This window comes from Meriones unguiculatus, chromosome 10, assembly GCF_030254825.1.
Source record: "Meriones unguiculatus strain TT.TT164.6M chromosome 10, Bangor_MerUng_6.1, whole genome shotgun sequence".
In the NCBI taxonomy this organism is placed as follows: domain Eukaryota; kingdom Metazoa; phylum Chordata; class Mammalia; order Rodentia; family Muridae; genus Meriones; species Meriones unguiculatus.
In genome coordinates, this window is record NC_083358.1 from 10,422,891 (window position 1) to 10,447,235 (window position 24,345).

Consider the following 24,345-nt stretch of genomic DNA (forward strand, 5'->3'; position numbering starts at 1 on the left):
GCAGCTTCCCCAGTTTCAATTTCCACCAGGAGGGGATAAGGATTCCAGTCCCTCCACATCCTCACCGGCATGTGTTCTTTTCTTTAGTTTTGATGTGGACACAGTGATGGGGCACTGTATGTACTTTGTTCTGTGGGAAGGGATCCACAGATATTGACACTGCTCTGCTTGCTTTTGGTGATGTTTCAACCAATTCCTCCTTGGCTCAGGAGGAATGCAAGACTCAGAGGCCTCAATGTTTGCAAATCCTCCCTATTCTACTGAGAGAAAACAATGTTGAAAAAAAAATCTTGCCCCTTAACAAAGTGGCCACCATATAGACAAGTGGCAGAGCCTTAGGTTTTGTCACTAAGGGGCGGTGGGTGTGGCAGCTTCTAGGGGATCAAAGACATGGGTGTTTCTAAACTCCCCACAATGCATAGGATAACCTCCTGCCCCAAATGTCAGCAGGTCAGGGGAAGAGCTGCTTGACTTCCTTACACAACCTAATTTTGAGACTTCCCAGGTTCTTCATAGTTTCCACATGACGGCTCATACTAAAATAGAAGATAAGTAAGCACCCTGCCCCTTGTCACCATCTGATAACAAGAGAAAAATTTAGATCCTCCCTGACTCGAAACCCCTGAAGCCCAAGTCATTCCAGAAGGGGTTGTTTTCAACCGTTCTCATTTAGAGACACTGTGTAGCTGTATACAAATATTTGCTTTGGTTTCCTAAGAAGAAAACTGGCTGGGAAAAGCTCTTAGATCACTCTTGGACAATTGCAGATCTTTCTCAGTTCTCTAAAAACTTGGTTAAATATTTATCCAACTGCTTTTCTGGGATTAGAGCTGGAGAGCTAACCGTGTGTGGCTGAGATAAAAAAATATGCTACTACAGGAGAGTGCCCCTGAGTGGGTATGTGCTCAGTCCCCCCATTCCCTTTACTCTAGAGAGAGATGTGGAGATGGCAGGGTGTCATTCAACTAAGAAGTAGAGCAGATTCTGAACTTTCTAACTTCCAGCTTTTGACAGGGAGGAAATGCTTGACAACTTGCTAGAGAACAATTCATGGATCAAGGTCCTAGGGCAGAAGGGGATTCCCAAGGGAAAGGAAGGAGTTAGGGAAGGAGATGGTGAAGAGAAGGGTGAGTGAAGACAGGAGGGGGGCAGTTAGAGAAGCTGACTATTTCTTCAGTCTGTAAGAGCTCCAGATAGGAAATCAATATGGCCTACAGTGTACACCATCAATCCTTCCTCCACCTCGGCTTACCACTGCATCCTAAGAAAGGCAGAACTTATTGAGGTTCCCAGATCAGCTTGAAGAGCTAAGAACCAGTGAAAGGAATGTGCTGTAAGTGTCTGAAAAGAAGAGCATGGGAGACAGAGAAGAGACGAGTCAAGATTTAGAAGCTAGAGAAGACAGAAGAAGGATGCTGACCAGAGGTGGGATGGCAGCGGCTGAAAAGCAGAGAAGTATCTCGGGGGGGGAGGGGGTTTCATTAAAGAAGATCTGCGTATGAGATTTACCCTCTCCCTCTTCTCTCCACTAAGTGTTTAAGAAAATATGCTCTCTGCAGTTGGCTTCGACTTTGTGGGATGATTGAAGAACTAGTAATTAATTTAGGAATGTGTAAAGACTGAATAGAGGGTTGGTGAGATGGCCCAGCAGGTAAAGACACGTGTTTCCCAGCCCAAGGACCTGAATTCAATCCCTGGGACCCACTTGGTAGAAGGACATAATTGACTCCCCAAAGTTGTCTTTTGACCACAAATTCACCATGACAAATGTACACACACACACACACACACACACACACACTCACACACTTTAAAATAAGCGTGAGGAGATTTAATGGGTTTAAAGATATTTCCATGTATGCTCAGGTTGCACAAAAGTGGGAGGACTGGGTCTTCAGATTTGGAGAAAAGGAAAATGTTTGGGATTGGCCTGGCATGTAGCATAAAACACAGGTAACAAAGGTTTGCCCACAGAGAGAGCTAAACCAATCCATTAGACATGTTCCTTACTGGAAGAAGAGTGTTAGGCATCTAGTGGAGAGTTAACAGAAGATATCATCAAGACATCTGCTGAGACAGCTTGAGGCACAGTGAACCATGACTAACCACTAGTGTTCGGTATTGAAAAGGGAAGTCAGCCCAGCATTTTGGTAGGAAGTATAGACGCATCGCTCTTGTAAGGAATCTGTGAAAGGGCCTATAGGCATTCGATCTGCTATCCATGTCAAACCAGGTGTACTAGCTCTCTGTTGCTGCTAGAATGAACTACCACCAACTCAGAAATGCCTGTGGGTGAATTCTCCCTCTCTTCATCAGACCAGCTTCCTCCTCACAGCAGCATTAGCCTCCTTGGTGCTATTAGCCCACAGTCACAAACTATGTGAATAGACTTTCTGCGTTCCAGCTCAACTCTTTCTGGCTTGTAGAGCGTTCCAGGAAGGGTAACAGGGATTTCAGACTCCAGAGAGTCTGCCAGGTCCAGATAAACAGGATCGCTTTGGAAAGCAGACACTAGTGACTAGCTCCCTGTTTTCTCCTTCCAAGATCCCTGCTTCAGAACAGGAAACCAGTCACAATGACGCTTTTCAAAACCACTCTCGTGGCAGTATCGCCAAGAACGGCAGCATGGAGTTGACGGCACAGTGAGTGCTGACGCCTGTGGTTATGTAGATTATGGGTTACCTTTTTATAAAATAATTATGGCTTTTATTTATTTGTATATATGTGTGCCTGTGGGAATTTCTGCGCACCCTGTACAAGCAGAAGCCTGCGAAGGTAAGAAGAGATATGTACACACTACACACAAGTATGTGTGCATGTGAAAGCATGTGAAAGCCAGAGGTTGCACTAGATGTCTTCCTCATTTTTCTTTCCACCTTACTTTTTGAAACAAGGTCTTCTTGAATCTGGAGCTCACCCATTCATCTAAGCTGACTACCAAATGATCTTCAGGGAGCCACCTGTCTCTATCTCCCCAGTGCTAAGATTATGGGTACATACTGCCACAGCTGGCTCCCCACACAGGTTCTGAGGATCCAAATACAGGCTTTACAGACAGAGCTATCTCCCTTGCCCTAAACCAGCTCTTTACTTTTCTTCAAATTATTTTTTTATTATGTCACAAAATTCTCCACGATGGTCCAAGAAATTCCTCTTTATAACTTCTGCTGAATTCTTTGGTCCCTCACCAATATACTACAGATAGAATTTTGTGTACATTTCCTGCAACCTTGTGTGCTGAATGAACCCCTCACTCTCAGTGTTATGGGCATTTACAGAGACCATTAGGGTCTCTAATAGGTCCTTAAGTCGGTTTGATGGGCATCTGCCTAAGAAGAGACAGCAGGAATACAAGTTCAGACAGGAAGAGTAGAAAAGGGTACATCACAAAGGGGCCTTGAAAACCCACAAGAGAAACCTCAGCAGAAACCAACACTACTGACCCCTTTGTCTTGGACTTCCAGCCTTCAGAAAAGAAACACCTTCTGTCTAAGCCACCCAGTCCTTGGCCATGCTTCTGTTCTGCAGCCTTTGCAAATTAATACAGAGGGGGGATGGATCTTCAGGAAGCTGAATTTCTGTCTTCTAACAGCCCCCACCCCTACCCTCTATCTCCCGATTTCCTGTTACTATCCCATGACCTTTCAACCAAGTCCTTCGTGGCTCTTGTGCCCTCCAAATGTGCTTCCTGAGTTTCTCTGAGATAAAGCTGGGCTTGAAGAAGGAACACTTCAAACACTTGGTGGAGGCTTGGAAAGGAACAAAGCCAAGCAGGTTCCGTGCTTGGAAATGTGAGAGGCCAGAGGAGAAGAGAGATATAAGGAGAGCCAGCATGGGAGGCCCAAAGTAGAGTTGATTGCAGATGCAATGTCCTGGTACTGACCCTAAGTAAATGTAACGGTAAGGCTAGATGCAAAACCACGCAACCGGAGGTTGAGGCTAGAAGCAAGATGATGTGGTTTGCTTTAACACTCTGGAAAGTTACGAAAACTGCAAGAACTTGTGGCCATCAGAGTGTCACAAGCCAAGCAGAAGACACAGAGAAGGGCAGTCTACGGGGTGTAAGTTCTTGCTTTTGAAAGAGTTTAAGTTATGTACATGTGTATGGGGGTGTGGGCCTGAGCATGATACCAGCAGAGGCCAGAAGAGAGTATCAGATCCCCTGGAACTACAGTTACAACTGGGTGTGAGCTGTCTTAAGTGGGTGCTGGAAACTGGGCTCTAGTCCTCTATAAGAGCAGTGAAGGCTCTTAACCACTGAGCCATCTCTTCAGCCCCTGCTACAAGTTTCCAAGTTGCCCCATCCATTCTTCATTTTTCATTCATTCACAAGTTTGAATTTCTTTTTCTTTTTGCTTTGTGTATATGTGTGCATATATGCACATGTGTGGATTTTTCTTGTGTCTGCAGGTACACATGGGTGCATGTGTGTATGGAGGCCAGAGAACAGTCTCAAATGTCAATCCTCAGGTGAACAATTTGTGTGTGAGAGAGAGAGAGAATGAGAGAGAGAGAGAGAGGGAGAGAGAGAGAGAGAGAGAGAGAGAGAGAGAGAGAGAGAGAGAGAGATTGGAAGTCCTATGGATCCACCTGTCCCACCTCCACAGTGCTGGCATTATAAGGGTAATGCCACCACACCTGGCTTTTTCATGTGGGTTCTGAGGATTGAACTCAGGTCTTCATGACTGTAAGACAATCATCTTACTACTGAGGCCACCTCCCCAAACTCTTGTTTTGATTTTAACCTTTGTGGTACCCAAACTGATGACAGAGGCAATTAAGTTTAGTGTAAACTCATTATTCTCCATCTTCAGCCTCCCTGGTGCTAGGATTATAGGCAGGAACCACAAGGCCCAACTGCATTTGTTGACCTATTTATTGATGCTACTTCCTGCGAGGTCCTAGGTCTACAGCACACACTCTGAGACCACTTAGACTCATGGGAAGGAAGGGTCTGCCTGAAGTAAGAACAAAGACAAGAAAGAGAAAAGCATCCTCGGCAATCACCTCAGTAGAAGTTCGCTGAGTGAATGAGGGAGGAAATGTGTGGGGGCTCTGCCAGAAGTACCGGGGGGTGGGGAGGAGGTGCCGTGAAAGTGCAAGAGGTAAGTTTCCAAATTGTTTGAAAGGATAAAAGACAAAGACAAAGGGAAAAGTGTTGCATGTTGGTTGGGGGCTGGGAAAGTGGCTTAGTTGGTAAAGTGTTTACAAGCATGAGGACCCGAGTCCAAATGCAGTCCCCTCAATTAAAAAGGGGGGGATGACATATCCCTCAGTCCTAGGAAGGTAGAGGCAAAAAGAGCCTTCGATTTTGCTAGCTGGGCAGTCTATCTGCGCTAGTAAGCTCCAGATTTGGTGACAGATCCTGTCAAATAATAATAATAATAATAATAATGTAGAAAATACCTCCAGGCTCCATATACACGTGCACACACATGTGTGCAAGTATATACACATAGGCATGTGTGCACACATGTACACGCATACACACACACACACACACACCCCAATATTAGCAGTTAAGACTGGTGTCCATCTCAAAAGAAGGGAGCTGGGAGTCCAGAGCCCAGAGAGCCCAGACCCCTTTGACTTTCTTCTCATCCTTGCAGAAACCTGAGAAATAACACCAGAAGATCTCCCAAAGCTGAGGACGGCCTGGGGAACGCCTGGGTATGACGTACTTTCCACACACAGGCTGTTGCTTATAGAAAGTGAGACAGCCAGGTTGTTGATACATCCTGCCCGGGGACCCAACCAACAAAGGTGAGGGCAACATCACAGTCAACCCTGTCAGGTAGACCCAGGGTGCCCAAGGTGGGCACGGAGCCAAGCCGTTTCAGCTTACAGGAAACAGCAGAGTGCTGTGTTCAGAGAAGGCTGAAGAGAGGCTGCCCTCAGCGCCAGGCGCCCGTACCTTGAGCTGTGCTGTCCTACGTGACGTCCGTCAATCCCCAGTGATGAACATGGTAATTAACAGAGAATAGAGTAGGACTTTCGCATGAGAGGATTTGAAAGGAGAGAAAGGTCAACCGTGAACACTCACACTGACTCACTGCGTGACCCAGCCCTGCTTTTGTGCGCCCTGCTCTCTTGTGTAGCCCACAGAGAGTGCACACCTCGTGACGGTCACCCCTTGACCGCCTGCCACCAGGCTGACTCACCTGCCGTGCTGCTTATGTTCACCAGCCTCCCCTTAGATTTTCTCAGTAGAGGCAGAAACGTCTTGGTGACCTCCACCGTCCCGAAGAAGTTCACAGCCATGCATTTCCTGTAGCTGGTCATGGGGATGAGTTCCCCGTCTATCGGGAAGTTTATGATGCCAGCGTTGTTGACCACGGCCCACAGCCCTGGGGACAAAATGAAACAGCTGTGAGGACAGGAGAGGCGGGAGCATGTGGGGAGTTTCACATATCATGTTCTGAAACCACGGAACCCCCTTCGCAATGTCGATTTCAGGCAGATCACAAACGTCCTAACCCGGGTCTCTTCTCACAGACTTAACCCCCCGCCCCTCCCCCCTTGCTGGGGCACCGTGAGGAGAACAAATGTGTATAACAGTAAACAGTGGCTTTGGAGATCCTCTCCTTCTAACGTTTTTGTTTTGTGTGTGAGGTGGTGGTGCACACGTGCCGTAGCGCGCACATATAGGTTGTGGACGATATTGACTGAACTCAGATCATCGGGCTTAGCGGCATGCACCTTTACTCCCTGAAATGTCCTGCCAGCCCAGGCCTTCCTTTGCCTAGTAGCCCGTTTCTTACAGCCGGGAAGCTGGGTACTCACTGTCCATGGGAATAGCTGGCACAGCAGGAGAAGACCGGCATAGTGTGCCCGGTCTTCAGGCAGTGGTTCTCAACCTGTGGGTCTCGACCCCCACAGAGACCTGCATATCAGATATTTACATAATGATCCCTGAGAGTAGCAAGATTAGAGCTATGAGTTAGGAACAGATAATGTTATGGTTGGGGGTCACCACAACAAGAAGAACTGTATTAAAGGGCCGCAGCATTAGGAAGGTTGAGAACCACTGTCTTAAAGTTTCAAAGCTGTTTCCTCCTCAAAGGAGTATTTCTAAAGACCATCAGAAACCATTCCCACACCGCAGGATGAGATACCTACCATCTTCCTTCTTCTCTACGCTAAAAGCCTGGCAACAAGAAGGAAAGTACCAACAGCAGGGGTAATTACAATGTCCCTAACACCGTGACTCCTACTTCCTGGTTCAATGTGACTCCTTGGTTAACCTCAGAATCCCAGAACAACTGGTTCAGACATACTCCTGGCCCCACCAGCAGAAATTCCAGGTGGGCATGAAGTGGGACCTGAGCGTCTGCCTCTCAGCTAAGTCCAGATGGGGGCTGATGCTGGAGAGCTGGAGCATCCTTGGAGAACCACTGGCCCCAGCGGTGTTGCATAACCCTCCTGGTGCATTAGGATACTGTTTCTTCAAGCAACCCCAAGGCCCGAACTACCTGCCAGATTATTATATCAACCTGTGGGGCGGGGAAGAGGGGATCCAAACATGATTATGAGCAGTGTTTAAGCCTTGGCAAGAATACAATAGGGAACCACCGCCTAAAGGAAGGGTGGGAAAGAATGAATACAATACTTCTGAGTCAGGCAAGGCAGTCGATGACTTAAACTGGAACTTTCAATTACTTTTGGGTTATTTATGCCTCCCCTCTGATAACAATAAACTTGGCAGCCTAGTTTCTTCATCTTCACGTGTTACACACACACACCCATCTCCAAATAGTGTACCAAGCAACTTCAGAAACCTTTCACCTGCACAGCACTGCATGTACTCCCATCTCCCAACAGTGGTATAAGTCCGTCCCCCCCTCCCCCCGGCCCCGGAGCAATCATATTTAGTTTCTATTCAAGCACATTCTCAACATATTCAAGTATGAAGACTAGAAGGGCCGATTCAGCCAGAACTGGTACAAGGTATGTGTGCAGGAAGGCAAAACTATATCCTCTAATAACCTTTTAAGGAGAAACCTCTATTTACCATCTTTAGCCTAGGTACAGTTGGGTGTGTTTAATGAGTAAAGTCAAGGGCATTGTGGGAAGGGACATGCGCAGTACTGGAGTGGTTACGTAACCTAACCAGCCAATCAGAATAGAAAAGCACCCAAAGCACGCTGTTCAGTACCCAACCCTGCCTTCCTTTAGGCTTCTTAAAAGGAGGTGCCAAGCTGTAGCCTGGGGCATGAGAGTACTGTTACTCATGCGGCCTGCAGTCAGTCTTAGAAGCGTGTTCCTCTGTAACCTGAGCTATCACTTTGCTCCCAATAAAATTACTTTGACTCTCTGAAAATCCGTTTGAGCTTTTATTTTCAATTCTTCGGGTGAGAGGCCAAGAGTCCCAGTAACGATCCCATAAGGATTCCTTTCCGTTTTGAAGAGTGGGGTTCTGGAGTAAAAGCGGGAGACCTGAGGGAAGCAGGCGTGACAGGAGCCAGGGGTGCTAAGCTTAGACAGACTTGAACAGACCCTGGAGCCCCAACATGGCATGGACAGTAGATATCAAAATGTGGTTCGCTCCCACATTGGAGTTGGACAAAACAAACAGACTAAAGGAAAAGAGCCCAAGAGCAGGCACAAGAGACAGAGACCCACTCTTTCACACATTGAGAAATTCCATAAAGCTAGAAGCCATAATATATACACAAAGGACCGGGTGCAAACCCATGTGGGCCCTGTGCATGCTGCCTCAGTCTCAGTGCGTTCATATGTGCTTTGGTCATGCTGATTTAGAGGGCCCTGTTTTCTTTCTTGGAGTCCTCCATCCCCTCCGGTTCTTACCCTCATTCTGGCTCCTCTTCCACAGTGTTCCCTGAGCCCTGAGGGGAGGGATTTGATGCAGACATCCTGCTTTGGGCTGAGTATAGCAAGGTCTCTCACTCTTTGCCTAATGTCTGGCTATGGATCTCTGTCTTTGTTCCCATCTGCTGCAGAAGGAAGCTTCTCTGACTAAGGCAGTGGTCTGTGAGTATAGCAGAACATCCTTAGGAGTCATTTGGGGGCATTGTTTGTAACCTGACTCAGGTCTGCAGGGTCAGAAACTGTCCATCAGTAAGTTGCTAACCTTTGCAACTGCTGTGGTTAACCTTCCACAATCCTGACGCATACTCAAAAGTCAGCAGGGTGGTATGGGAGGGAGTGGAGCACGTCCCCAACAGTGGCTTCTGGTGGCAGAGGCAAGGTGATAGCAGCCAAGCCACACATAAGAACACGACCCAGCTCTGTACCTGTCAGGGAGGATCAACATGAAGCTCTGACCCTCAAGACCAGATCTTCCATCCCCAAGAATTTAAACAATGCCCCCGAGAAATGAGGGCAGGCTCCAAATCCTGGCATCTCTTTTGTCACACCACTGAACGATGGTTCTAAGCCAAGACCAAGTTGTGTCACAGAAAATAAAATGATGTTTCTTGTAAGCCAGAGTTGTGATCACAGGCAGGCACCTAAGGCTGTGACCATTTAGCTGGGATGAAGACCGTCACACAGAGAGAACGGGTGGGAGTGAGTGCAGAGGAGGTCTCTTTCATAGCCACTATAGGCCAGGGGAAAGCAAAAAGGAGAGGTTGTGCTCATGTGCACTGCTACTTACAGACCTTGACATTCGACTGGCATGTAATTTTCATGTCCAAAAATATTCTGAAAACCATAAAGACCATTCTTAATTCATGGGCCAATGAGCCAAGCAGAGCAGGTGGCAAAACACGATGAAAAGTTTTATTAGCTCTTTGGGTTTGGAGGTCCCACCTTCTAGATCTTAACAAAATATGTAATAGGTGACTGTGGACTATTGTGCCATCAGTAGAACTTACTGCTAACGTCCACCCATGACCTGATGCTTGTTAACCTTCCAGAGAATTCTAAACTGGCCAATAAGCCAATTACACTGTGGGCCTCAGTTACACCTTGGTACAAACTAATATCAGTTAGCAATGATCAGTATATTAACACGAAATCAACAGTAGTCTGTGCAGGAAAACAACATCATCAGCTGTCCTCCAGAAAACCTGCTGCTTTATCTAGAGGGTCTAGATGGTTCTTTTTTTGGTGATTCTGTGCTCCAGTTTCTCTTTAAGAAGACTGAAGTTGGAGAAACCTGGACTGAGCAGGTAGGTGGACCACTCCTCCTGGCTCAGAGTACATATGCCTTTCAGGATATTAACTATAAAATAACAGGAGCCCATGCCATGAAAATTGAGCTCCCACATCCCTTCGTGCCTGGATACCACCACAGAATTTCTGTGTCTAGAACTCATTATTCCATCACTACAGATGGTCAATGCTGCGCTGCTGGATCTCACAAAAGGATTCTGCATTCAATGTCTCCTTCTCTAAGACGTTACTAAGAGAGACTTAGGAGTGACAAGTGAGATCTATTGGTTGGTCAAAGATCAAGCTAGGAAAACTTCCTATCTGACTTGAGGGCTGGAGAAATGAGTCAGGGGTTAAGAGACCTTACTCTTGGCAGAAAACTAGAATTTGATTCCAACAAGCCAGGTCAGGAAGCTCACGACTGCCTGTAACTACAGCTCCAAAAAATCTGATGCCTTCTTCTGTCTGTCTTTCTGTCTGTCTGTCTGTCTCTCTCTCTCTCTCTCTCTCTCTGTCTCAGTCTCTCTCTCTTTCTCTCATGCATACACATGCACACACACAGGCACACACATACAAAATATTTTTTAAAGAAGAAAATGAGATACAAAGTTAATAAAATGTAACTAATAATAAAAATAAAAAATAAAAAAATGTAAAAAAAAATGCCCAAAGAAAATTTTTTTAAAAATCTAAAAAACAAAACAAACCACACAGATGTTTTTTGTTTGTTTGTTTGTTTGTTTTATTTTTTGAATCTTGGCCAACTCTTTGTGGGTATGGGGCCTGACCTGGAGTATGATTAACACACCCAGTGCACTCCTTTGGAGAAAACTAACTTTTCCTTTGCCACTGGCTATCAATTGGAGATAGCTTCTTGGTTAGAAGTGGGTGCCCATATCTACATCTCTTTCTCAGTGCTGCAACCCCATCCAATTTTGTGCATCAATCCCATTGTATCAGGTAGGCATTGTTTCGGTCTCTCTATGTTTCACATAATCTGCACCTTAAACTTGAAGCCTGCCTTCTGACTGTCATTCAAATGGAAATCATAATAAATAATAAAGACTGAAAAAAAATAAAATGATGGCACTATGCTGTAGTTGTTGAAAAATAATTCCCCAGTAACTAATGATCTTTTATTCCTTTCTTCTTCTCTCATTTTTGCTGTGGTTCTCAACATATAGGTCATGACCCCTTTGAGGATCAAATGACCCTTCCACAGGGGCCACATATCAGATATCCTGCACAATAGATGGTTACATTAAGATCCATAAGAGGGGGCTGGAGCAATGGCCCAACAGTTAAGAGTATTGGCTGCTCTTTCAGAAGACCCTGGGTTCAGTTCCCAGCACTCACATGACAGCTACAACTGTCTATAATTTCAAACTTCCAGATAATCTGACATCCTCACACCAACACACATAAAAAATTTAAAAAATATTCATAACAGTAGCAAAATTACAGTTAGGAAGTAGTAACAAAAATAATTTTTATGGATGGGGGTCAGAACAACATGAGAAGCTGTATCAAAGAGTCACAGCATTAAGAAGGTTGGTTGAGGACCACTGCATTTATGAGTAAGTACTTACTATTCTAAATGTTGAATTGGGGGGGGCACAGAGGCCTTTACTGAGTATCTCTTGCCTTGTTCCAAACTCTTCTAATTTCTTTCTATAATGATCCTCAGCTACAAAACATGGCTGGTGCCATCACTTCCCGTTCATTGGGGATGTCAGCTGTGAGGGAGGCAGAACCTGGAGTGCCCAAGGCTTCCACATACAGTCTCAAGCTGGTAAAGACTAGCACTGGTGAAAATAGAACTCAAAAGCAGAAAGCAAGTCCCCAAGGCATTGCTTAGTGGCTGGATCCAGCTGTGTCTGGCACCAATAGTCCTATAAGCAAGCATGATCCTTCTTTACGTTAGTAAATTTGTGCCAGGCCGAGTCACTTGCATCCGAGTGAGCCATGACATGCTCGTGGGTCTTAGTCTCAAGAGTCTTGGCAAGGAGTGGGAGAGGAGCAGGTGTTTACAATGGTGAGGTGATTCAGTAGTAAGCAAGGGATAACGACAAGTCTAGAAGGCTCACCGGGAAAGTTAGGAAGTAATGGCATGGGTGAGCCGTCCCCCATGGGAATATGGAGCATCTGTTACAAAGACTTTGTTGGCAAAGACAATAGTCATAGGAAGAGGGAGATGAGACAGGGAGTCAAGGAGGTAGAAGCTGGATTGCAGCAGTGGAACATGCCATTCTGTTCTGGAACACTCCAGGGTGTACCATGTGGACCATCAGGTACCACAGAGAAATGGTTTGACAGACCATTATCCCATGGAGCTTCAGTCTTTGTCAAGGTGTTTGGATCATGCATGCGCAGAAGGAGAGGCACAGCGTCAGACAATGAGCCATGTGCAAAGCAAATCATGGCCACAGAGTAACTTGTCCCAGAGACTTCACGTATCAGAGACTCTAGAGAACAAGTGACACTATACGAGGACTGTATTATGAGGACTGTATTATGAGGACTGTATAATGAGGATTGTATTATGAGGATTGTATTATGAGGATTGTATTATGAGGATTGTATTATGAGGACTGTATTATGAGGACTGTGTTATGAGGATTGTATTATGAGGATTGTATTATGAGGATTGTATTATGAGGATTGTATTATGAGGATTGTATTATGAGGATTGTATGCCATTGGAAAGTAATAGAGAAGTACAGGTAGCAGAAAGCCATTGGGATTCCCAGACAGGGAGCAGGGGGACCTTGGAAAACCCACAGAGGAAGTAAGGCTATTGGGGTACCTGGACAGGCAGCAAGGAGGCCATCGAGGTATCCACACAGGAGAAACATTCCAGAAAAGAATAGCATTTCCCACTGCTGTCTAGCTACTCATTGGGATGCCAGACAGGAGGTCGTAAAGACCTGTAGCAAACCACAGCTCTTTGGAGATCTTGGAGAGAGGAAGAGTGACAGATATCTAGGAGGGAGAACTGACAGTACTCCAGGCCAGTAGGACAGAGAGATTAAGTTGGAGGTCTCAGGGGCCACCGGGCCACTGGCTCAAATGATTGGGTATTCAGGCAAACAAGTTGCCTTTCAGGCTGACTTTGGTGGAAAAGATAACAAGGTCAGCTCTGAACACGGTAAGCCTGAACCTCTGGGATATGAGCGGAAATGTTTGGAAGACAACTTTGTGTGTTTAGGTCCAGATAGGAGGAAGAAGGGGCAGGTGGGCTGCATAGCTTTGGAAGGTATTAGCATAAATTAGTTTTTCATCCCTGACCAAACATTAACATCACCTAGGGAGCTTTAAAGAATAAAAACTGGTGATGAGGCTGGGCGATAGCGTGTTGGGTAAGCTGCTTAGTGCGTAAGCATAAGGACCTGCATTTAGATCTCCAGCCCCCACAAAAGCTGTGCTGTAATGCCAGCACTAAGGGCGTGTGTTGGGGGTGAGATAAAGGGATCCCAGCGCCTTGATGGTCAACCACACTGGCCAAAACAACAAGCTCTATATCAAAAACACAAGACAGAGATTGAGAGAATGACACCTGACATCGATCTCTGGCCTGTATATGCATGCACAAGTACGTGTGTGCGCGCGCGCACACACACACACACACACACACACACACACACACACACACACACGCTGCTGCTGCTGCCTCAGAGGCTCTCCTTAAGTAAGCTGCAATAATTAAACTTTGGGATGGATGCAACCAATTGTGACCAACCCCCAGGCATGGGCCTGGGAGTTCAGAAGGGAATCGCTCACATATGTTTAAGCCCATGATGTCACCATCTCAAATGTCTGAACCAGCTGCTCAATGAGGGGGGCTCTCACTTTCATCTCACATTGGATTCCACAGGGTTTGAACCCCAATGCTGGGCTCAAGCATGGGGTCTTTTTAAACCCTCCTCCAATGTGCAGGGGACAGAGAGTTATTGGCCTAAGGGTAAATAAAGTGCTATGACCCAGAAGTGAGGCCTGGAAAGCTGCATATGGAGCCAACTGGGAAGATTCAGATTTGATGGGGAGATGGAGGAAGAGACCCATCCAGGAAGTAGAGGTAATAACCAGGAGCTGAGGAGCAAAGGAGAGGCTGGGAGCTCCAAATGTGAGCAGGGGAGCGTCCCCTTGGAACAGTACAGAAAAGAGGTCTTTGCTCTCCAAGATGATAGTGTTAGCCTTGCGGTGACAGCCTACATTCATGCAATCAGGCATGAAGACGTGAAGACAGATGGAGGCTTCATCTCAGAGACCTGGTCACAACTGAAGGAGAGAAGGGTAGGGCCTGAAGGAGGCACACGGTCCTGTGGCTGTTTGTTAAGCTGGGAAAGACCAATGCATGTTGCTATCGCGGGAAGAAAGCAAAGAGCAGGGGATAGAGGAGAGATGAGAGACTGCACAAGAAGAAATGGGAGGCACTAGAGTGCACTGCAAGGGAGGTGAGATGCTTGCTCCATCAGTAAAGTGCTCGCCTAGCAAGCAGGAAGACCTGAATTCAGTCTGTCAGGTCCTGTCATAGTGGCACACACTGGTAATCCCAGTCCTGGGTGGGCAGAGACAGGTGGATCCCTGGGGTCCGCTAGCCAGCCAACTTTGCCTAACCGGTAAGGTCAGGGGTAACGAAAGACCCAGTTTCAAAGGGCAAGATGGGTGGTACATTTGAAACAACAGCCAAGGTTGTCTTCTGGCCTATGCGCACACAGCACGCACCCATGCACGCATGCCCGCATGCCAACACACACACCGACTTTATCTGCGTCATTCCTAACATCTTTGTGTCTTTCAGGCTCTGGCACATTGCAGGGGCTCAATATAAGTGTCCTCTTGTACGGTCAGCAGCCATGGTCATTGGAGGCTGTGACAAGATATGGCAATGGCGACCAGGGTGAGGCAGAATCAGGAAGTTAGTACCTTTGTCTTTTATCTTCTCTGTGACTTTGCTGAGAGTATCTTTTATCTGCTCTGGCTTGGTGACATCCATCTGGAGCACCGAGAGGCGCTCAGAGCAGGTTTTTCTCAGTTCCTCTGCTCCTGGGCCCGCTTCATCCAACACTCCAGCAAACACTGTGAAACCCAGCTTGTCCAGGTTCTTGGCCAGAGCATGACCGAAACCAGAATCAGAACCTGTGAGAGTCAAGAAAACACAAGGTGAGATCAAATTGATGCAATAGAAGAGATGGCTTCATGAAGGTATTGTTACCATGCGGTGTTTACGGTGTTCTCCTCTGTGAAGAGAAGGAGCCTGGGAAGTTTCTTTGGTTGGCTGTTAGGAAATAGATGGAGATGTAAAACATATATATATATATATATACACAAAATTTTTATTTTTATACATATGCTATTTTTATACATATGCACATATACACACACACACATATATATGATACAGGGTCTCAAACTGTAGCACAAGCTGGCCTTGAACTCCCTCTATAGCCCAGGTTGACCTTGAGCTCATGGAAATCCCCCTGCCTCAGCCTCCCAGATGCTGAGATTATGGGAATGAGTCACCATGCCAGTCTTGTTCTGTTTTCCACCTTCACTACAAGGAGTTACTTGTTCCACTTGTGCGATTTCTTTGTCTAAAAGCTTTGCTGGTTGGCATGAGGATCAGCTGGCTCTGCAAGTGTGGGGAAGGGGACAAAGGGGGAAGGCGGTAGGCCTGGTGTCTGCAAACGCTGCCCGAGAGACAGCAGAGGAAACTGCAGGAAGCCTGAAGCACACTCCTCTCTGATGCTCACATCGATGTGTAAAGCATCACCTCTCTCAGAATTTCACAGGAGAGTTTACACCACTTAGTTGGAAAAATATTCTGGACCCTCGAAAAGACGTTGCCTTGTTCCCACAAGTGCGAGACACAAAGATCTGGAATTTTCAAGTTGAAGACATCATGGTTAATAAAATCAGCCTCTGGCCCTCATCGTGGGCAATACCTAGCAGTTAGCATGTTTCTCTGTTGAGACTGTAAGAATCATTTTTCTCTAGTTGAGCCGTGTAATCTTCCTGAAAGCTTTGAGGGTTCCCTCTTGTCAGTAGTTTGGGGTTATGGCATCCATGCCAGATTGCCTCCACATTTGTGTTGCACAAAGGAGGATACGAATTACCCTGAGAAGAACTAGCTTCCTTAAAAGCAGGTCACGCGGAGAGCCAGGCTAGCAGCCAGGGCATCCATGGGCTGAGGGTGAGAACAGGTGTTGGGAGGCGGGATCCTGTTTTGTAGGACAAAATTTTGAAGGACTTTATGCTTCTGCTACCATTAGCACAGTGGCTATTTTGGAGCTGTGGATCTTAAAGGCCTTGGTTTCCCTCAAGGGCTTGCATTGATGTTGGGCCACCAGTAGGCTCTCTCTCCAGAAAGAGTACCATCCTGCCATGCAGAGAGTTGGGCCTAATCCAGCTCTGTGCAACACAAGCCCTCACCTACCCAGAGTACTTGTTGTTCCCTGGACAGCAGAGACAGGTGAAAAAAAATTATTTATTTATTCATTTATTTTTAGACAGGGCCTCACACTGTAGCTCAGGCTAGCCAGGATGGTTGGTCTCAAATTCTTGACAATCCTTCTGCCTCAGCCTCCCAAGAGATTACAGGTATGATGGACAAACCAACTCCCAGATATAGACCCAAGTAAAACGAAAGCGTAGGATGCACATGAATGCCCATAGCTTCGTTGTTCATGGTAGCCAATAAAAGGAAACTGACCAAATGCCTACCCCCTGGAGGCATGGGTAAACAGAGGTGGTCTATACATACAAAGGAATAGTACTAATGAACATAAATGGAATGGATACAAGCTAACAGCATGGATAAACTGTGACAACAGTTGCTAGGTGACAGAAGCCAGGGTGCCAGGTAAAGGGGTGTGACGGGTTGACCACACTTTCTCAGGGTAGGCATCTTCATTGGCCGTGCTTTGTTCCAGAAGCTCAGGATCTACCTGGTCCAGGAAAGGTCTCAGGGAGAGCTTGGCACTGACGAGGGGTAAGTTACGAGCTGAGAAAGGTAAAGCCTGCATAAGGCCTAGGACCCTGGAAAGTAAGCAGGGCAAAGAAGTCCTCACCTCTTCTGTTCTTGGAAGCAACTCACTGCTCTGGTCTTCCCTGCAGCTGGTCACAGTGTCACAGGCCTGTTACTATAGTTTCTTGGAAGGCTGATACAGGAGCATTGCCCACACAGAGCCTGCCTGGATAACTTAATGAGATGCTGTCTCAAAATAAAATATTGGGAAGCGGGCGTGGTAGACAGCTTGGTGGTAGAGTGCCTGCCTGGCAAAGTGGCAGCTAGGAAGAGTAAATCTCAACTGGGAAGTTTCCTCCATCAGACTGGTCCATGGACATATCTTCAGGGCATTTTCTTCATTAATGAATGATAAGGGGGTGGGTTCAGAACACGGTGGGAAGTATCACCCCTGCCCAGAGGGTCCTGGGTTGTACAGAAAAGTAGGCTGAGCAAGCTGTAGGGAGCAAGCCAATAAGCTTCATTCCCCCATGGCCTCTGCTTCAGTTCATGCTCCAGGTTCCTGTGTTGAATTCTTGCCCTGGCTTCCCTTTATGATGAACTATGACCTGGAAGTGTAAACCAAGTAAACCCTTTCTGCCCCAAGTTTCTTTTGTCGGTGTAAAGAAAGCCAACTATGACAACCCAGGGGCCCTCTCCATAAAACAAGGAATCACCCTCCCCAGAGGAGTCAGAGGAAACTCGTGAATTGTTCCTTTGCTCATCCAGGATAGAGTCAGACCCAGAGCTTCCAAATCCCCTCTTTGCCTCATTATTGATTGGTTGACCTACTTGTCCCACTGATAAACTACAGCCAAATATACCCAACTTTGGTAAGGGCTCTGCCCTTTCCTTGGGTCTTGGTGTACCCTCCCTCTAAGCCATTAGGTCACCCCTCATGGCCCATGCTTAAAAGAATGAACTCCCTCCTGCTATTGTCCCTGCCTGATCTGAGTGTCCTTGCAATAACCCTCTCCTAATTAAAAAGCACCTTTGGATTGGCCTCTGCATTTTTTTTATTATTTCTCTGTGTGTGTGTTAGAATATATCTGTGGTCATGTGTGTCATAGTGTGTGTGCATGTGGAGGTCAAGGGACCATTTTGTCAAGTTAGTCCTCCCTTCTACCTTTACATAGGTTCCTGGGTTTGAACTCAGGTTATCTGGCTTACACCACAGGCACCTCTACTCACTGAGCCATCTCACTGGCCCAACTGGCCAGTGAAATAATTTGGCCACAGTTTGTAAGAGCCCACCATGCTCTGCGGTGAGGGAGTGTGGCACTGAGACCAGGTGCTCATCTGCCCTTCCCCCTGCCTGTGTGTGTGGACTCTCAGTGGAAGCTGCCAGGCTTAACAGAGAAGCCAAATAGGCTACGGTCCGTGAAATGCTTGCACAGTGCTGAGTCCAAGCTCTGGAAATCTGTATTAAAAATAAGTTGGACTGATCCAGGATGTGGTTGGGATGAGCCTGTATGCCTTTAATCCCAGCACTTAGAAGGCAGAGGCAGGCAGATCTCTGTGAGTTCAAGGCCAGCCTGATCTACAAAGCAGGTTCCAAAACAGCCAAGGCTACACAGAAACCCTATCTCTGAACACAAAAACAAAAGAACAACAAAAAAGTTGGACATGGTGGCATTAAGTCTATGACCAAAGCTGAGACAGGAGGATTGCTATGAGTTCCAGGCCAGTCTGGCTAGATAATGAGTTTCAGGATAGCTTGAGTTACAAAGAAAGGCTCTGTCTTAAAAACAAAATCCAGCAATCACAAAGAACTAAGGAACACTGAGAGCAAGAGAAATAACCATCCCATCCCCGGGGAAGAGCACTCCAAATGGTTACCCAGTACCAAATGTTCAACCCTGAAAGCAGATACATGCAAATGACATTTACAGACTGAGAAGGCTGTAATTATGGATTTAAAGTCATATATATTCATCACTTAAAGCAAAATAGCCCATAAACTTGAAAGAGAGCAGGGGTGGGGTACATGGGAAGATGCGGAGGGAGGAGGAAAAGAAAAGGGAAAATGTTGTTGTTATTATGTTATGTACTGGCTGGTTTTCTGTGTCAAGTCATCAGGGAGGAAGGAGGCTCAGTTGATAAAATGCCTCCATGAGATTCAGCTGTAAGGCATTGTCTCAGTTAGTGATCAATGGGGGAGGGCAGAGCCCAAGATGGGCAGTGCCATCCCTGGGCTGGTGGTCCTGAGTTCTTTAAGAAAGCAGGCTGAGCAAGCCATGGAGAGCAAGACAGTAAGCAGTACCCCTCCATGACCCGTCATCCATCAGTTCCTGCATCCAGGTTCCTGCCCTGTTTGAGCTCTTGTCCTTTGGTGATGAAGAGCAATATGGAAGTGTGAGCCAAATGAACCCTTTCCTCCCCAGCTTGCTTTATTATGGCCATGGTGTTTCATTGCAGCGGCAGAAACCCTAAGACATATTACAATCTCAGAAAGGTAGGAAAGGGTTTAAAAACACAAATAATATAAACCATCTGAAGAACAAATAAATTGCAAAAGCATTTTTAATTCAAAAATGAAATGAAAATAACACCATGCCCTCTTTTGGGTCTTCAAGTCTTTATGTGATACGTTGGTCGATGGAGACTTCACCTCTAGTGCCAGGCCCCTGAGCATCATGGGTAAGGATCATTGCCTGGCTCTGTCGTCCACAAGTGAGCTTCATGGAAAGAGTACCAGATCATTTGGAGCCTCCACCTCCTTATGGGGAAAGTAAGGTGCTAGTCAGCTCCCTCTCCTGGACTCACCCCAGCAGTCAGGGGCCCAGCGCCACACGGAAGTCCTAGCATGTCATAGATGGCTGTGGCCAGCACGCTCTGGCCCTGCTGTGCTGACCCTAATGGTAGTGGAGAACGATGGCCCAGAGGTCCTGCAGAGGTCAGCAGACCTTAGGAGAGCAGAAGGCTGAGTTGTGGAGATAAGATAACCTCTGTGTGCTCCTGAGGCCTGGAGCCTAGAGCCAAGCCAAGCCAGAAAGGTCAAAGGTTTCCTCAGAGCCGTGTCCAATGAGATTGCTTCTCAGAACAGTCTTTTCTAAGCGAGATTCCAGCACGATCACCTGGTGTCAGTGCTTATGGCTGACAGACACCCCAGACGGGGGAGCAGATAACCTTTGTATCACCAGGTTCCACAGGGGAAAAGTGAGGCAAGGAAGGTTCACGCTCTCAGCTAGGGACAGCAGAGGTAGTCTAGATGCAGACAGGGCTTCAGATGTAAAACTTGGGGAATGAAATTCTCATATGCATCACAGCAGAGGTCTAAGCGCAGGCTATGTGGAATGAATGGGCATTTAGGAGGCTTTGGGATTTGTGTGCCTGAATGGCAAGGAGGGGGCCTTTCTCTTTTTTTTTTTTTTTTTTTTTTTTTATTAAACTGGATTACACAGAGCCATTTTCTTTTTTTTTTTTTTTTTTTTCAATAAAGATCAACATCTCAGTTTTATTTATTGATGAAGATAACCTGGACACTGTGGCTTGATCTGAAGCCAAACAGATTTTCTGAAAGCCCTTCTCAATCTTTGATTACTCTCTTTTTTTTTTTCAATGCAGTTTATTCAGGAACCTTGAACAATCATCGGACTCTGGGGAAAGCCAGCCCACAGCTTAAATAGCCTCTGTGTAGCCAACCCCAGCATGCCACGTGGACAATGCAGATAGGTCCACATACATGGAAGCAAGCCAGATCCTCAGCCTTAGCCAAATGTGGAGTTGTTTGTGACAGAGAGCACTCACCATCAGGAAGGTGGAAGGCGGAAACCAGCTCCATCTTTAAGGCGCGGCATTACGCAGACACAGAGCCATTTTCACATAAGTATATGATGGTCTTTGACCATACCCTCTTATTCCCAGGTACCCTCTCTCTTCTTGCCCTTCTAGGATTTCATGAGTCCCATTGGTTTCCTAGGTAATTCCATATTTACTTTCATGTCGTCTGTGCATATATGATCTTACAAATCCTAGGATGTACAAATGAGAGAAAGTATGTGATTCTCTCTCTCACTCTCACTCTCCCTCTCTCTCTCTCTCTCTCTCTCTCTGTGTGTGTGTGTGTGTGTATGTGTGTGTGTGTATGAGAGAGAGAGAGAGAGAAAGAAAAAGAGAGAGAGAGTATGTGCACACTCACATAGAGGCCAGAGGTCACTGACTGGTGTCTTTTGCCATCACTCTCCTCCTTGTTTGTTTTCAGAGACACCCTCTCTCCGAACCTAGAGCTCACCAAGTTGGACAGACTGGCTGGCCAGTAAGCCCCACGGATCTGCCTGTCTTCGCCTCCCCAGGGCTGACTGCTGCAGCTTTTGCACATGCGTGCTGGGGATCAAACTTAGGTCCTTGTGCTGGGCAGCAAGCACGTTACTGCTCTGCCATCGCCCCAGCCCCAATCTGTGATTTAATTCGCTCAGTCTGAGCACCTCTAGACGTATCCATTTTCCTGCTAATGAAATAATGCCATTCTTTGTGGCTGAAAAAGCTTCCATTGTGTGTATATACCATATCTTCCTTGCCCACTTCTCTGTTGTTGGACACCTAGATTGTTTCCATAACTTGGCTACTGTGAAGAATGGGATCATTATCACCATTGCTGACCATGCCTGACTCATAATGAGGGATCAACAGCTCAGCAGATCATGTGGAATCAAGTGGACACCTCAGCCGAGGCCGGGAAATGCTGAGGTCTCTGTGATATTCTTTGCAATCCTTCTGTCACAAGTGGCTTAGATATCCATCACCTCAGAACAAACACTGAGTGCTAGAGTCCTGTTTGGGCATGAGTAGAGTAAGTACAGTCCTCAAATGTAAAAATTATCATGAAAAACCCTGAAAAGCTAGGCATGCGGATGCACAGCTGTAATCCTGGCACTCAGGGGACAGAAGCCAGAGGATCTCAGCAAATTCCAGGCCAGCCAATGCGACTTCAGAGGACCCCACCTTAAAGGAAGAAAGAAAAGAAAGAAGAGAGGGAAACACAGGGGGCGGGGGAACAGTTGATGTGCCTGGTATAAGCATGTAAATTATCAAGAATCTTTAAGCGGTGCCACAGACCTGTTACCCTAGCTACTGTGGAGAAGGGCAGGAAGACTGAAAGTGTAAGAACTACAGAACCGGCTCAATGCCAGTCTGTCTAAAAATGGAAGGAAGAAGGAAGGGAGGGAGGGAGGGAAGGAGGGAGAGAGGGAGGGAAGGAGGAGGGAGGGAAGAAGGTAAGGAGGAAGGAAGGAGGAAAGAGAGGGAGGATAAAGGAAAAAAAGGAAGGGAAGAAGGGAGAAAGGGAGGGAAGGAGGGAGAAATGGAGGGAGGGACAGAGGGAGGGAAGGAGGGAGAGAGGGAAGCTGAGGATATTGCCCAGTGGTACACCAGTTGCCTAGCAAGCCCAAGGCTGTAGATTCGATGTCCAGGACAGGGAAAGAAAGGAAGGGGGAAAAAGGAAGGAAAAAAAGAAAGAGAAAGGGGAAAAAAGGCAAAAGCTTTTGTGTAAATCTTTACAAGCAAAAACTGTCAATCAAAACCTAAAATGAACTTGTCCCAAATGTGATTTCTGAATCTTTGGGTGTTTTCCTCCTTAGGCTTTTCAGTTCTCCGTTGTTTTACCATAACTGTTACAGTTAAATTTCCTGCGTGATCAAAATACACTGTGTGCATGTATGAAATCCTCAATGAAGTCATAAAAATATTATAGTAATGAAAATATTTTATTGCTAGCTTCATTTGGTGCAATTGAAATAAAACTGTAGCCTGTATGTTTCTTGTTTATGACAACAGATGATCTCCCGAAATAATGTGTTAATTATAAACTAAGTTATAGTTGGTGTAAAATAAATGCCTCAGAAAGGCACTATGTGCTTCCTCATCATCTCATTGTTCTTCACAAAGCTTGTAAGAGTCAGAAGTGCCAACACACACAAACACACAAATACATACCACACACACAGATAAATACACACACTCACACACACACACACACATACACACACAGACGGACACACACACATGATCACACTTTCTCAAGCATGCACATACACACCACACACACATACACACATACATAAACTCACACAGACATACACACAGACACACACTCACACTCACATACATGCACGCTCACACACCACACACAGACACTTCACACACATAGACACAGCGGCACACACTCACAGATCATGTAATCTCCATCTTTCAATTTGAAATAACTGTCGAGTGTTGCTTGTTTGTCTTACCTTCTGTCAGCACACCTTGACATGGTGTCGTTTGTAGTCAAGATGATGAAAAGAGTTTTTGCCCTATCTTTGTTCTGTGACAAACACACTTAGCTCATTCACACAGTCCAAGGTTTTCTTTTTATAGTTTGCAAATTAAAGAATGTTGCCAAGTAACACTGCTTCCAGCTCTGACTTACTTTTTAAATGACTTTTAGAATAGATGTTAATTAAAATACAATTGCATCACTTCATCCCTTCCCTTTTTCCCTCCAGCCCCTCTCAAGTCCTTCCCTCCAACACCTTCCAAGCTCCCCCCTCCCTCCCAGGGATAAGCCCCCTAACTATCTGTCCAACACAAAATGCCCAAGTAACAGTTTTTATTAGGTCTTTGAGAATTTTGTATGATTTTGATGATAGTCACTCGTTTCGTATTCCTTCTGGATCTACTCTCCCTTCCCTGCCCACCCCACTTCCTGTTCTTTTCTTTTCTTTTTTTTTTTTAACCCATTAAGTACTGTAGGGTGTGGTGCTGCCCCCTGTAGCACTGCTGACCTACCTTGAACCACACCCTTAAACAAAACTGACTCTCCCTCTTTGGTTGTCTATAATTACCGATAACTTCTTTTTTTTAAGATTTATTTATTGATTACATATACATATACATATGCATATACATATACAAGGTTGTGTCTGCATGTGCACCTGCATGCCAGAAGAGGGCACCACATCTCATTATAGACAGTTGTGAGCCCCCGTTGAACTCAGGACCTTTGGAAGGGCAGTCAGCATTCTTAATCTCTGAGCCATGGCTCCAGTCCCCAGGATAACTTCTTATCTAAAGCATGGGGCTTTGTCCCCACCTGCCCTACCCCGTGCTAAGATTTTGTCCTTTCAGGTGTATACATTTATACCACAGGTTAAACTGTAGCTTGTAAAATGATAAAATGGCCGAACAGAACAGTGTCCATCCTACTGCTTACCCAAGATCACATTGCTCTTCACCCTAAATTC

General features: G+C 46.1%; 1 protein-coding gene and 1 long non-coding RNA gene across 3 annotated transcripts in view; one reads left to right on the forward strand and one right to left on the reverse strand.

Moving 5' to 3' along the window:
* Positions 1-24,345, reverse strand: part of Hsd17b2 (hydroxysteroid 17-beta dehydrogenase 2) — a 56,679-nt gene that overhangs the window by 11,644 nt on the left and 20,690 nt on the right. The window contains exons 2-3 of the mRNA XM_021640031.2: positions 15,043-15,255; positions 6,162-6,347 (exon numbers count right to left, since the gene is read on the reverse strand). Coding sequence (XP_021495706.1) covers positions 6,162-6,347; positions 15,043-15,255 — 399 coding nt within the window. The remainder of the gene's footprint in view (positions 1-6,161; positions 6,348-15,042; positions 15,256-24,345) is intronic.
* Positions 20,784-23,508, forward strand: LOC110550261 (uncharacterized). 2 transcript variants are annotated; one of them, XR_009594528.1, is made up of 2 exons: positions 20,784-21,044; positions 21,327-23,508. It is a non-coding gene; the product is annotated as an uncharacterized LOC110550261 (long non-coding RNA). The 2 variants fall into 2 exon arrangements; XR_002476509.2 differs by having other exon boundaries at positions 20,784-20,989.